This window comes from Cherax quadricarinatus, chromosome 29 (assembly GCF_038502225.1).
Source record: "Cherax quadricarinatus isolate ZL_2023a chromosome 29, ASM3850222v1, whole genome shotgun sequence".
NCBI classification, from domain to species: domain Eukaryota; kingdom Metazoa; phylum Arthropoda; class Malacostraca; order Decapoda; family Parastacidae; genus Cherax; species Cherax quadricarinatus.
In genome coordinates, this window is record NC_091320.1 from 21,932,151 (window position 1) to 21,945,435 (window position 13,285).

The window sequence follows — 13,285 nt, forward strand, 5'->3', positions numbered from 1 at the left end:
TGACGTCCCACATCATAAAAATCTTTGAAAGAGTGCTAAGAAGCAGGATTGCAAATCACCTGGATTCCCAAAATCTGCACAATCCAGGGCAACATGGGTTCAGGGCAGGTCGCTCCTGCCTCTCACAACTACTGGATCACTATGATATGGCCTTGGATGCACTGGAAGAAAATCAGAATGCAGATGTAATATACACAGACTTTGCAAAAGCATTTGACAAATGCGATCATGGCGTAATAGCCCATAAAATACGTGCTAAAGGAATAACTGGGAAAGTGGGTAACCTGGTTACCTGGAGGTTATTCCGGGGATCAACGCCCCCGCGGCCCGGTCCATGACCAGGCCTCCCGATGGATCAGGGCCTGATCAACTAGGCTGTTACTGCTGGCCGCACGCAGTCCAACGTACGAGCCACAGCCCGGCTGATCCGCCACTGACTTTAGGTATCTGTCCAGCTCTCTCTGGAAGGCAGCCAGGGGAGATGGATCTTCAACTTTCTAACAAATCGAGCACAAAGAGTAGTGGTCAACAGAGTTAAATCGGAGGCTGCCATAGTGAAGAGCTCTGTTCCACAAGGAACAGTACTCGCCCCATCTTATTCCTTATCCTCATATCAGACATAGACAGAGATATACATCACAGCACCGTATCATCCTTTGCGGATGATACTAGGATCTGTATGAGGCTGACATCTGCCGAGGACGCGGTTAACCTCCAAGAAGATATAAACAAAGTTCTCCAGTGGGCAACGGTAAACAATATGATGTTCAATGAGGACAAATTCCAACTACTCCGTTATGGAAAACTGGAGGAGATAATAACTAGAACAGAGTATACTACAGACTCTGGCCATACAATAGAGCGGAAAAATAATGTAAGGAACCTGGGAGTAGTAATGTCTGAGGATCTCACTTCCAAGGATCACAACAGTGCCACAGACAGACGATTCTGCTCTTGACTCTTGCCCTGGCAGGTCATAGCAGCTCTCCTTACTTACTCAGTCTCCCTACGATCCCCGTTGGGGAGGGGAACCTTTACCAGCGTTGTCTTCACCTTGACTTGCACGATGAGCTACGCAAATCGTGTCAAGATCAAGCCAACAAGTGGTACCGTTGATGATTCAACGAAGATTGCTCTTGCAACTGTTGTTCAAGGAACACTGAAAGTTAAATTCAACACCATTTTGTCTCTGAAAGAAGCATTCATTGTTGTGTGTCACGATGATGCTGAAGCAGAGAAGCTACTCACTACAGATGCCACCACTACACTTACTGCTCAAGGGTTTACTGTTATGTCATCTCCTGCCCTCAAGGCCAGGAAATCAGTATTCCTTAAAAAACTAGACAAGATTCTGACGTCTCAATCACCTGCAGAACTCAAGACATCCATCGAGACGCAAAATACTTGGGCTACTGTTGACAGCATCACAAAAATCCCGAATGCATCGTCCATGCTCAAGGTCACCTTCACTGACGTTAACATGGCTGCCACTGCTCTGAACGAAGGTCTTGCTGTTTATTACTACTTCATCAGTCCAACTTACATCGAAGCAGAAAGATATCAGTACATCCAACACTGCTGGAACTGTTATTCTTACCATCACACCACCAAAGCATGTCCAGTAAAAGAGAAGAAGTTCTGCACTACATGTGGTAGTGAGGGACACACCTTCAGTTCCTGCACCATTGCTACTCCACCACAACCATCGTGCTTAAACTGTAAAAGTAACGACCACCATACACTGGCAGCAAAATGTCCTACACGTAAGGATATTGTGAAGAAAACACAAGAAGCAGCAAAGAAAAAACCTACTAGCAACACACCAACGTATGCAGCAATTGCAAAGATCCAAGCTAATACTACGAAATTACTTCAAGCTACTACTCAGCCAGCCTCCACCATTATCACTCCTCCAGCTTGTGACGTAACCAAGATCCACTACTGTCTACTATACGCTCACATGCAGAATATGGCTGTACCTGGATCTTTTAACTCTACCATCAACGAGTTATTTGCACTAAATAATATGCCATCATTTATATTCCCAGCATCTCCACCTTCGGAAGAAATACTCAAATTTACCAAGGATCTAATCAACACTTCTGCATCAGCAGCTCCAACACCACCAACACCTAGTGACGTCACTCCAACAAGGCCTCCTATTCGTCGATCGCCTCCTGCTCGTCGATTGGCTCGTCGTGGCGGCGTACCTCCTTCACCTCCACCCACCACTACTCATATGGACCAATCAGAAGCCACGATTCTCCCACAGTCTTCTACACACTCTCTAGCGGAGACACCAACATTGAAAGAACCTTCAATGCGGCAACCACCAACAAAAACCTCTCCAGCTATCTCTCGACGTATTAATATAGAAGACCAACATCAAGATCAATACCTGCACTGGAAAGATATAACTTTTTATACGACTCCTGACCAAGAACCTAACATGGATGTCGACACTTTGTACAAGAAAATAATCGACAGTAGAGTCAAGTTTACAAACCGTAAAGGATCCCACTGCTCCATCACTACTCTCCAGATGACCTTTGACCAGTTACTAGCCAACCCAGCATTTCGACCTAAGATTACAAGACTACAGATCGTTTCCATCCAAAAACTGCACAACATAAGGAATGCCTCCTTCACGAAAGAAACGAAGTAACTCCAGACACACATATAAAAGACACCTGACCAATCAAGAAGCTTGCCTCCCTTGACCACTCCTCCAGCTCCTGCCAGCCGCCAATCAACATCAAGATGCAGCAATTTTTCGTCCAGCAAGTTGCAGTCAGTGCCTGCAGAGCTCCTGTTGTATCTACATCGTCTTTTGTTATCGTTATTGTGGCTTAGCAGTTGGGTCTAGTCCTGACTCTTCTCTCTTCGACTCAAGACATTCCTCTCACCGTCTATTCTTCGCACTGTCCCCACTTGCCCCTCGCCCCTCGTGGGTACTTACCTGTGAGTCCTATCCTATCCTGGTTCTAGGCTCCCCATCAGAGGATGATAGCGATGTGGTTCTTTCCTGGTTTGTCGTTCTGTCGTGGTCTGTGGTTTTTGTCTTGGTCTGTGGTTTTGTCCTGGTCTGTGGTTCTGTCGTGGTCTGTCGTTTTTCTCGTGGTCTGTGGTTTTTGCCGGGGTCTGTGGTTCTGTCCAGGTCTGTGTCAGCACTCGTGGTCAGGGAAGGGGGGAGTGAGGTAATGGGGAAAATCAAAGTCAAATCCTCAGTCTTTGAAAGAAAATGTAACGAAGAAATGATCACAGTAGAATGAAGGTGAAAATGGTTGAGCGAAGGTAATAATGTTAGAGTGAAGATGATAATGGAAGAGTGAAGATAATAATGGTTGAGTGAAGGTGATAATGGTAGAGTGAAGGTGATAATGGTTGAGCGAAGATGATAATGATTGAGTGAAGGTGATAATGGTGGAGTGAAGGTGATAATGGTTGAGCGAAGGTAATAATGGTAGAGTAAAGGTGATAATGGTTGAGTGAAGGTAATAATGGTAGAGTGAAGGTGATAATGGTAGAGTGAAGGTGATAATGGTTGAGCGAAGGTAATAATGGTAGAGTGAAGGTGATAATGGTTGAGCGAAGGTAATAATGGTAGAGTGAAGGTGATAATGGTTGAGCGAAGGTAATAATGGAAGAGTGAAGGTGATAATGGAAGGGTGAAGGTGATAATAGTAGAGTGAAGGTGATAATGGTTGAGCGAAGGTAATAATGGTGGAGTGAAGGTGATAATGGTAGAGTGAAGGTGATAATTGAAGAGAGAAGGTGATAATGGTTGGGCGATGGTAATAATCATAGAGTGAAGGTGATAATGATAGAGTGAAGGTGAAAATAGTTGAGCGAAGGAAATAATGGTAGAGTGAAGATGATAATGGTAGAGTGAAGGTGATAATGGTTGAGCGAAGGTGATAATGGTAGAGTGAAGATAATAATGGTTGAGTGAAGATGATAATGGTAGAGTGAAGGTGATAATGGTTGAGCGAAGGTGGTAATGATTGAGCAAAGGTAATAATGGTAGAGTGAAGGTGACAATGGTAGAGTGAAGGTGATAATTGTAGAGTGAAGGTGATAATGATTGAGCAAAGGTAATAATGGTAGAGTGAAGGTGATAATGGTAGAGTGAAATTGATAATTGTAGAGTGAAGGTGATAATGGTTGAGCGAAGGTAATAATGGTAGTGAAGGAGATAATGGTAGGGTCAAGGTGATAATTGTAGAGTGAAGGTGATAATAGTAGAGTGAAGGTGATAATGGTAGAGTGAAGGTGATAATAGTTGAGCAAAGGTAATAATGGTAGAATGAATGTGATAATGGGAGAGTGAAAGTGATAATAGTTGATCGAAGGTAATAATGGTAGAATGAAGGTGATAATGGTAGAGTGAAGATAATAATGGTTGAGTGAAGGTGATAATGGTAGAGTGAAAGTGGTAATGATAGAGTGAAGGTGATAATGGTAGAGTGAAGGTGGTAATGATTGAGCAAAGGTAATAATGGTAGAGTGAAGGTGATAATGGTTGAGCGAAGGTAATAATGGTAGAGTGAAGGTGATAATGATAGAGTGAAGGTGATAATGGTAGAGTGAACATAATAATGGTTGAGTGAAGGTGATAATGGTAAAGTGAAAGTGGTAATGGTAGAGTGAAGGTGATAATGGTAAAGTGAAGATAATAATGGTTCAGTGAAGGTGATAAAAGTAGATTCAAGGTGATAATGGTAGAGCGAAGGTAATAATGGTAGAGTAAAGGTGATAATGGTAGAGTGAAAGTGATAATGGTAGAGTGAAGGTGATAATGGTAGAGTAAAGGTGATAATGGTAGAGTGAAAGTGATAATGGTAGAGTGAAGGTGATAATGGTAGAGTGAAAGTGATAATGGTAGAGTGAAGGTGATAATGGTAGTGAAAGTGATAATGGTAGAGCGATGGTGATAATGGTAGAGCGAAGGTGATAATGGTAGAGTGAAGGTGATAATAGTAGAGTGAAGGCAATAATGGTAGAGTGAAGGTGATAATTGTAGAGTGAAGATGATAATGGTTGAGCGAAGGTAGTAATGGCAGAGTGAAAGTGATAATGGTAAAGTGAAGATAATTATGGTTGAGTGAAGGTGATACTGGTAGATCGAAGGTGATAATGGTAGAGGGAAAGTAATAATGGTAAAGTGAAGGTGATAATGGTAGAGTGAGGGAGATACTGGTAGAGCGAAGGTGATAATGGGAGAGCGAAGGTGATAATCGTAGAGTGAAGGTGATAATGACAGTGAAAGTGATAATGGTAGAGTGAAGGTGATAATGACAGAGTAAAAGTGATAATGGTAGAGTGAAAGTGATAATGGTAGAGTGAAGGTAATAATGGTAGAGTGAAGGTGATAATAGTAGAGTGAAGGTGATAATGGTAGAGTGAAGGTGATAATGACAGAGTGAAAGTGATAATGGTAGAGTTAAGGTGATAATGGTAGAGTGAAGGTAATAATGGTAGAGTGAAGGTGATAATGGTAGAGTGAAGGTGATAATAGTAGAGTGAAGGTGATAATGGTTGAGCGAAGGTAATAATGGTAGAGGGAAGGTGATAATGGTAGGGTGACTGTGATAATTGTAGAGTGAAAGTGATAATGGTTGAGCAAAAATAATAATGGTAGAGTGAAGGTGATAAAGGTACAGTGAAGGTGATAATTGTAGAGTGAAGGTGATAATGGTTGACCCAAGGTAATAATGGTAGAGTGAAGGTGATAATGGAAGAAGGAAGGTGATAATAGTTGAGCGAAGGTAATAATGATAGAGTGAAGGTGATGATGGTAGAGTGAAGATGATAATAGTTGAGCAAAGGTAATAATGGTAGAGTGAAGGTTATAATGGTAGAGTGAAGGTGATAATGGTAGAGTGAAAGTGATAATGATAGAGTGAAGGTGATAATGGTAGAGTGAAGGTGATAATGGTAATGAAAGTGATAATGGAAGAGCGATGGTGATAATGGTAGAGTGAAGGAGATAATGGTAGAGTGAAAGTGATAATGATAGGGTGAAGGTGATAATGGTAGAATGAAGGTGATAATAGTAGAGCGAAGGTGATAATGGTAGAGTGGAAGTGATAATGGTAAAGTGAAGATAATTATGGTTGAGTGAAGGTGATAATGGTAGAGGGAAAATGATAATGGTAGACTGAAGGTCATAATGGTAGAGTGAGGGGGATACTGGTAGAGCGAAGTTGATAATGGTAGAGTGAAGGTGATAATGGTAGAGTGAAGATAATTAAGGTTGTGTGAAGGTGATAATGGTAGAGCGAAGGTAATAATGGTAGAGTGAAAGTGATAATGGTAAAGTGAAGATAATTATGGTTGAGTGAAGGTGATAATGGTAGAGGGAAAGTGATAATGGTAGAGTGAAAGCGATAATTGTAGAGTGAGGAAGATACTGGTAGAGCGAAGTTGATAATGGTAGAGTGAAGGTGATAATGGTAGAGTGAAGGTGAGAATGGTAGAGTGAAGGGGATAATGGTAGAGTGAAGGTGATAATGTTAGACTGAAGTTAATAATAGATTGACAGTGATAATGGTAGAGTGAAGGTGATAATGGTAGAACGTAGGTGATAATGAAAGAGTGAAGATAATAATTGTAGTGTGAGGGTAATAATGGTAGACTGAAGTTGACAGTAGTAGAGTGAAGATGATAATTGTAGAGCGAAGGTGATAATGGTTGAGTGAAGGTGATAAAGACAGAGTGAAAGTGATAATGGTAGAGTGAAGGCGTTAATGGTAGAGTGAAAGTGATAATCGTAGAGTGAAGGTCATACTGATAGGGTGAAAGTGATAATGGTAGAGTGAGGGTAATAATGGTAGAGGGAATGTGATAATGGTAGATTCAAAGTGATAATAATGGAGGTGATAATGGCAAACCGACGATAATAATGGTGAAGAGAAGGTGAAAATTGTAGAGTGGAGGTGATATTGGTAAAATGAAGGTGATAATGGTAGAGTGAAGGTGATAATAATAAAGTAAAGGTGATAATGGTAGAGCGAAGATAATAATGGTTGAGTGAAGGTGATAACAGTAGAATGAAGGTGATAATGGTAGAGCGGAGGTAATAATGGTAAAGTAAAGGTGATCATGGTAGAGCGAAGTTGATAATGGTAGTGAAAGTGATAATGGTAGACCGATGGTGATAATGGTAAAGTGAAAGTGATAATGGTAAAGTGAAAGTGATAATGGTAGAATGAAGGTGATAATGGTAGAGTGAAGGTGATATTGGTAGAGCGAAGGTGATAATGGTAGACTGAATGTGATAATGGAAGAGTGAAGGTGATAATGGTAGAGTGAAGGAGATAATTGTAGAGTGAAGGTGATAATGGTTGAGCGAAGGTAATAATGGTAGAGTGAAAGTGATAATGGTAAAGTGAAGATAATTATGGTTGAGTGAAGGTGATAATGGTAGATCGAAGGTGATAATGGTAGAGGGAAAGTGATAATGGTAGAGGGAAGGTGATAATGGTAGACTGAGGGAGATACTGGTAGAATGAAGGTGATAATGGTTGAGCGACGGTAATAATGGTAGAGTAAAGGTGATAATGGTTGAGTGAAGGTAATAATGGTAGAGTGAAGGTGATAATTGTGGAGGGAAGGTGATAATCGTTGAGCGAATGTAATAATGGTAGAGTGAAGGTGATAATGGAAGGGTGAAGGTGATAATTGTAGAGTGAAGGTGATAATGGTTGACCGAAGGCAACAATAGTAGAGTGAAGGTGATAATGGTAGAGTGAAGGTGATAATTGTAATGAGAAGGTTGTAATGGTTGGGCGATGGTAATAATGGTAGAGTGAAGGTGATAATGGTAGAGTGAAGGTGATAATAGTTGAGCGAAGGTAATAATGGTAGAGTGAAGGTGATAATGGTAGATTGAAGGTGATAATTATGGTTGAGCGAAGGTGATAATGGTAGAGTGAAGATAATAATGGTTGAGTGAAGGTGATAATGGCAGAGTGAAAGTGGTAATGGTAGAGTGAAGGTGATAATAATTGAGCAAAGGTAATAATGGTAAAGTGAAGGTGACAATGGTAGAGTGAAGGTGATAATTGTAGAGTGAAGGTGATAAGGGTTGAGCGAAGGTAATAATGATAGAGTGAAGGTGATAATGGTAGAGTGATATTGATAATTGAAGAGTGAAGGTGATAATGGTTGAGCGAAGGTAATAATTGTAAAGTGAAGGTGATAATGGTAGAGTCAAGGTGATAATTGTAGAATAAAGGTGATAATGGTAGAATGAAGGTGATAATGGTAGAGTGAAATTGATAATTGTAGAGTGAAGGTGATAACGGTTGTGCGAAGGTAATAAGGGCAGAGTGAAGGTGATAATGGTAGAGTGAAGGTGATAATAGTTGAACGAAGGTAATAATGGTAGAATGAAGGTGATAATGGGAGAGTGAAGGTGATAATAGTTGAGCGATAGTAATAATGGTAGAATTAAGGTGTTAATGGTAGAGTGAAGGTGATAAGGGTTGAGCGAAGGTAATAATGGTAGAGTGAAGGTGATAATAATAGAGTGAAGGTGATAATGCTAGAGTGAAGATAATAATGGTTGAGTTTTCCTGGAGAGAGTTACGGGGGTCAACGCCGCCGCGGCCCGGTCTGTGACCAGGCCTCCTGAGTGAAGGTGATAATGGTAAAGCGAAAGTGGTAATGGAAGAGTGAAGGTGATAATGGTAGAGTGAAGATAATAATGGTTGAGTGAAGGTGATAATAGTACATTGAAGGAGATAATGGTAGAGTGAAGGTAATAATGGTAGAGTAAAGGTGATAATGGTAGAGCGAAGGTAATAAAGAGAGAGAGAAGGTGATAATGGTAGTGAAAGTGATAATGGTAGAGAGATGGTGATAATGGTAGAGTGAAAGTGATAATGATAGAGTGAAGGTGATAATGGTAGAGTGAAGGTGATAATGGTAGAGTGAAGGAGATAATTATAGAGTGAAGATGATAATGTTTGAGCGAAGGTAATAATGGCAGAGTGAAAGTGATAATCGCAAAGTGAAGATAATTATGGTTGAGTGAAAGTGATAATGGTAGAGTGAAGGTGATAATGGTAGAGTGAAGGTGATAATGGTAGAGTGAAGGTGATAATTGTAGAGTGAAGGTGATAATGGTTGAGCGAAGGTAATAATGGTAGAGTGAAGGTGATAATGGTAGAGTGAAGGTGATAATGGTAGAGCGAAGATAATAATGGTAGAGCGAAGGTGATAATGGTAGGGTGAAGGTGATAATTGTAAAGTGAAGGTGATAATGGTTGAGCAAAAGTAATAATAGTATAGTGAAGGTGATAATGGTTGAGCAAAAGTAATAATAGTATAGTGAAGGTGATAATTGTAGAGTGAAGGTTATAATGGTAGAGTGAAGATAATAATGGTTGAGTGAAAGTGATAATGGTAGAGTGAAAGTGGTAAAGGTAGAGGGAAGGTGATAATGGCAGAGTGAAGATAATAATGGTTGAGTGAAGGTGATAATGGTAAAGCGAAGGCAGTAATGGTAGAGTAAAGGTGATAATGGTAGAGTGAAAGTCATAATGGTATAGTGCAGGTGATAATGGTAATGAAGGTGATAATGGTAGAGCGATGGTGATAATGGTAGAGTGAAGGTGATAATGGTAAAGTGAAAGTGATAATGGTAGAGTGAAGGTGATAATGGTAGAGTGAAGGTGATAATGGAAGAGCGAAGGTGATAATGGTAGAGTGAAAGTGATAATGGTAAAGTGAAGATAATTATGGTTGACTGAAGGTGATAATGGTAGAGGGAAAGTGATAATAGGAGAATGAAGGTGATAATGGTAGAGTGAGGGGGATACTGGTAGAGCGAAGGTGATAATGGTAGAGTGAAGGTGAGAATGACAGAGTGAAAGTGATAATGGTAGGGTGAAGGTGATAATCGTGGAGGGAAGATAATTATGGTTGCGTAAAAGTGATAATGGTAGGGCGAAGGTAATAATGGTAGAGTGAAAGTGATAATGGTAAAGTGAAGATAATTATGGTTGAGTGAAGGTGATAATGGTAGAGGGAAAGTGTTAATGGTAGAGTGAAGGTGATAATGGTAGAGTGAGGGGGATACTGGTAGAGCGAAGGTGATAATGGTAGATTGAAGGTGATAATGACAGAGTGAAAGTGATAATGGCACAGTGAAGGGGATAATGGTAGAGTGAAGGTGATAATTTTAGACTGAAGTTAATATTAGTAGATTGACAGTGATGATGGTAGAGTGAAGGTGATAATGGTAGAACGAAGGTGATAATGAAAGTGAGGTTAATAATGGTAGAGTGAAGGTGACAGTAGTAGAGTGAAGGTGATAATTGTAGATCGAAGGTGATAATGGTTGAGTGAAGGTGATAATGACAGAGTGAAAGTGGTAATGGTAGAGTGAAGGTGATAATGGTAGAGTGGAAGTGATAATCGTAGAGTGAAAGTGATACTGGTAGGGTGAAAGTGATAATGGTAGAGTGAGGGTAATAATGGTAGAGGGAAGGTGATAATGGTAGATTCAAGGTGATAATAATAGAGGTGATAATGGTAAACTGACGATGATAATGGTGAAGTGAAGGTGAAAATTTTAGAGTGGAGGTGATATTGGTAAAATGAAGGTGATAATGGTAGAGTGAAGGTGATAATGATAAAGTGAAGGTGATATTGGTACAGTGAAGGTGATAATGGTATAGCGAAGATAATAATGGTTGAGTGAAGGTGATAGCAGTAGAATGAAGGTGATAATAGCAGAGCGAAGGCAATAATGGTAAAGTAAAAGTGATCATGGTAGAGCGAAGTTGATAATGGTAGTGAAAGTGATAATGGTAGAGCGATGGTGATAATGGTAAAGTGAAGGTGATAATGGTAAAGTGAAAGTGATAATGGTAAAGTGAAGGTGATAATGGTAGAGTGAAGGTGATAATGGTAGAGTGAAGGTGATAATAATAGAGTGAAGGAGATAATTGTAGAGTGAAGGTGATAATGGTTGAGCGAAGGTAATAATGGTAGAGTGAAAGTGATAATGGTAAAGTGAAGATAAATATGGTTGAGTGAAGGTGATAATGGTAGATCGAAGGTTATAATGGTAGAGGGAAAGTGATAATGGTAGAGGGAAGGTGATAATGGTAGAGTGAGGGAGATACTGGTAGAGCGAAGGTGATAATGATAGAGCGAAGGTGATAATCGTAGAGTGAAGGTGATAATGACGGAGTGAAAGTGATAATGGTAGAGTGAAGGTGATAATGGAAGAGTGAAGGTAATAATGGTAGAGTGAAGGTGTTAATGGTAGAGTGAAGGTGATAATTGTAGAGTGAAGGTGATAATGGTTGAGCGAAGGTAATAATGGTAGAGTGAAGGTGATAATGGTAGAGTGAAGGTGAAAATGGTAGGGTGAATGTGATAATTGTAGAGTGAAGGTGATGAATGAGCAAAAGTAATAATGGTAGAGTGAAGGTGATAATGGTAGACGGAAAGTGATAATTGTAGGGGTAAGGTGATAATGGTTGACCGAAGGTAATAATGGTAGAGTGAAGGTGATAATGGAAGAGTGAAGGTGATAATAGTTGAGCGAAGGTAATAATGGTAGAGTGAAGGTGATGATGATAGAGTGAAAGTGATAATGGTTGAGCAAAGGTAATAATGGTAGAGCGAAGGTGATAATGGTAGAGTGAAGGTGATAATAGTAGAGTGAAGATAATAATGGTTGAATGAAGGTGATAATGGTAGAGTGAAAGTGGTAATGGTAGAGTGAATGTGATAATGGTAAAGTGAAAATAATAATGGTTGAGTGAAGGTGATAATGGTAGAGTGAAAGTGGTAATGGTAGAGTGAAGGTGATAATGGTAGAGTGAAGATAATTATGGTTGAATGAAGGTGATAATGGTAGAGCGATGGTAATAATGGTAGAGTGAAAGTGATAATGGCAAAGTGAAGATAATTATGGTTGGATGAAGGTGATAATGGTAGAGAGAAAGTGATAATGATAGAGTGGAGGTGATGATGGTAGAGTGAGGGGGATATTGGCAGAGTGAAGGTGATAATGGTAGAGCGAAGGTGATACTGGTAGAGTGAAGGTGATAATGGCAGAGTGAAAGTGATAATAGTAGAGTGAAGGTGATAATGGTAGAGTGAAGGTGATAATGGTAGAGTGATGGTGATAATTGTAGAGTGAAGATAATAATGGTAGAGCGATGGTGATATTGGTAGAGTGAAGGTGATAATGACAGAAAGTGATAATAGTAGAGTGAAGGTGATAATGGTACAGTGAAGGTAATAATGGTAGAGTGAAGGTGATAATGGTAGAGTGAAGATAATAATGGTAGAGTGAAGGTGATAATGAAAGAGTGAAGATAATAATAGTAGAGTGAGGGTAATAATGGTAGAGTGAAGGTGATACTGATAGAGTGAAAGTGATAATGGTAGAGTGAGTGTAATAATGGTAATGGGAAGGTGATAATGGTAGATTCAAGGTGAAAATAATAGAGGTGCTAATGGTAAACTGACGATAATAATGGTGAAGTGAAGGTGAAAATGGTAGAGTGGAGGTGATATTGGCAAAATGAAGGTGATAATGGTAGAGTGAAGGTGATAATGGTACAATGAAGGTGAAATATGGCAGGAAGGAGAAAATAGCAGAGGAAATGGTGGAAAAAACTGAGAAAGTGAAAAATAACAGAGGTTAAGGGAAAATGACAGGGAAAGATGAAAATAACAGTGGGGAAGAGGAAAATAACAGACGGGAAAGGGAAAATAACAGACGGCAAGGGGAAAATAATAGACGGGAAGGGGTAAATAACAGAGAGAAACGGGAAAATTACAGACGGGAATGGGAAAATAACAGAGAAGAACGGGAAAATAATAGACCTGAAGGGGAAAATAACAGACTAGAAGGGGAAAATAACAGACGGGAAGGGGAAAATAACAGACGGGAAGGGGAAAATAACAGACGGGAAGAGGAAAACAACAGAGAGGAAGGGGAAAATAACAGACGGGAAGGGGAAAATAACAGACTGGAAGGCGAAATTAACAGACGGGAAAGGGAAAATAACAGACGGGAAGGGGAATATATCAGACGAGAAGTGGAAAATAACAGACGGGAAGGGGAAAATAACAGACGGGAAGGGGAAAATAACAGACGGGAGGGGAAAATAACAGACGGGAAGGGGAAAATAACAGACGGGAAGGGGAAAATAACAGACGGGAAGGGGAAAATAACAGACGGGAAGGGGAAAATAACAGACGGGAGGGGAAAATAACAGACGGGAAGGGTAAAATAACAGACGGGAAGGGG

The 13,285-nt window shown here is 40.1% G+C and overlaps 1 protein-coding gene across 1 annotated transcript in view; it reads left to right on the top strand.

Moving 5' to 3' along the window:
- Positions 1-2,760: 2,760 nt before the first annotated feature.
- The window catches only part of hig (hikaru genki), a 163,275-nt gene continuing 152,750 nt past the window's right edge, over positions 2,761-13,285 (top strand). The window contains exon 1 of the mRNA XM_070089799.1: positions 2,761-2,790. Within this exon, the coding sequence (XP_069945900.1) occupies positions 2,761-2,790 (30 nt within the window). The remainder of the gene's footprint in view (positions 2,791-13,285) is intronic.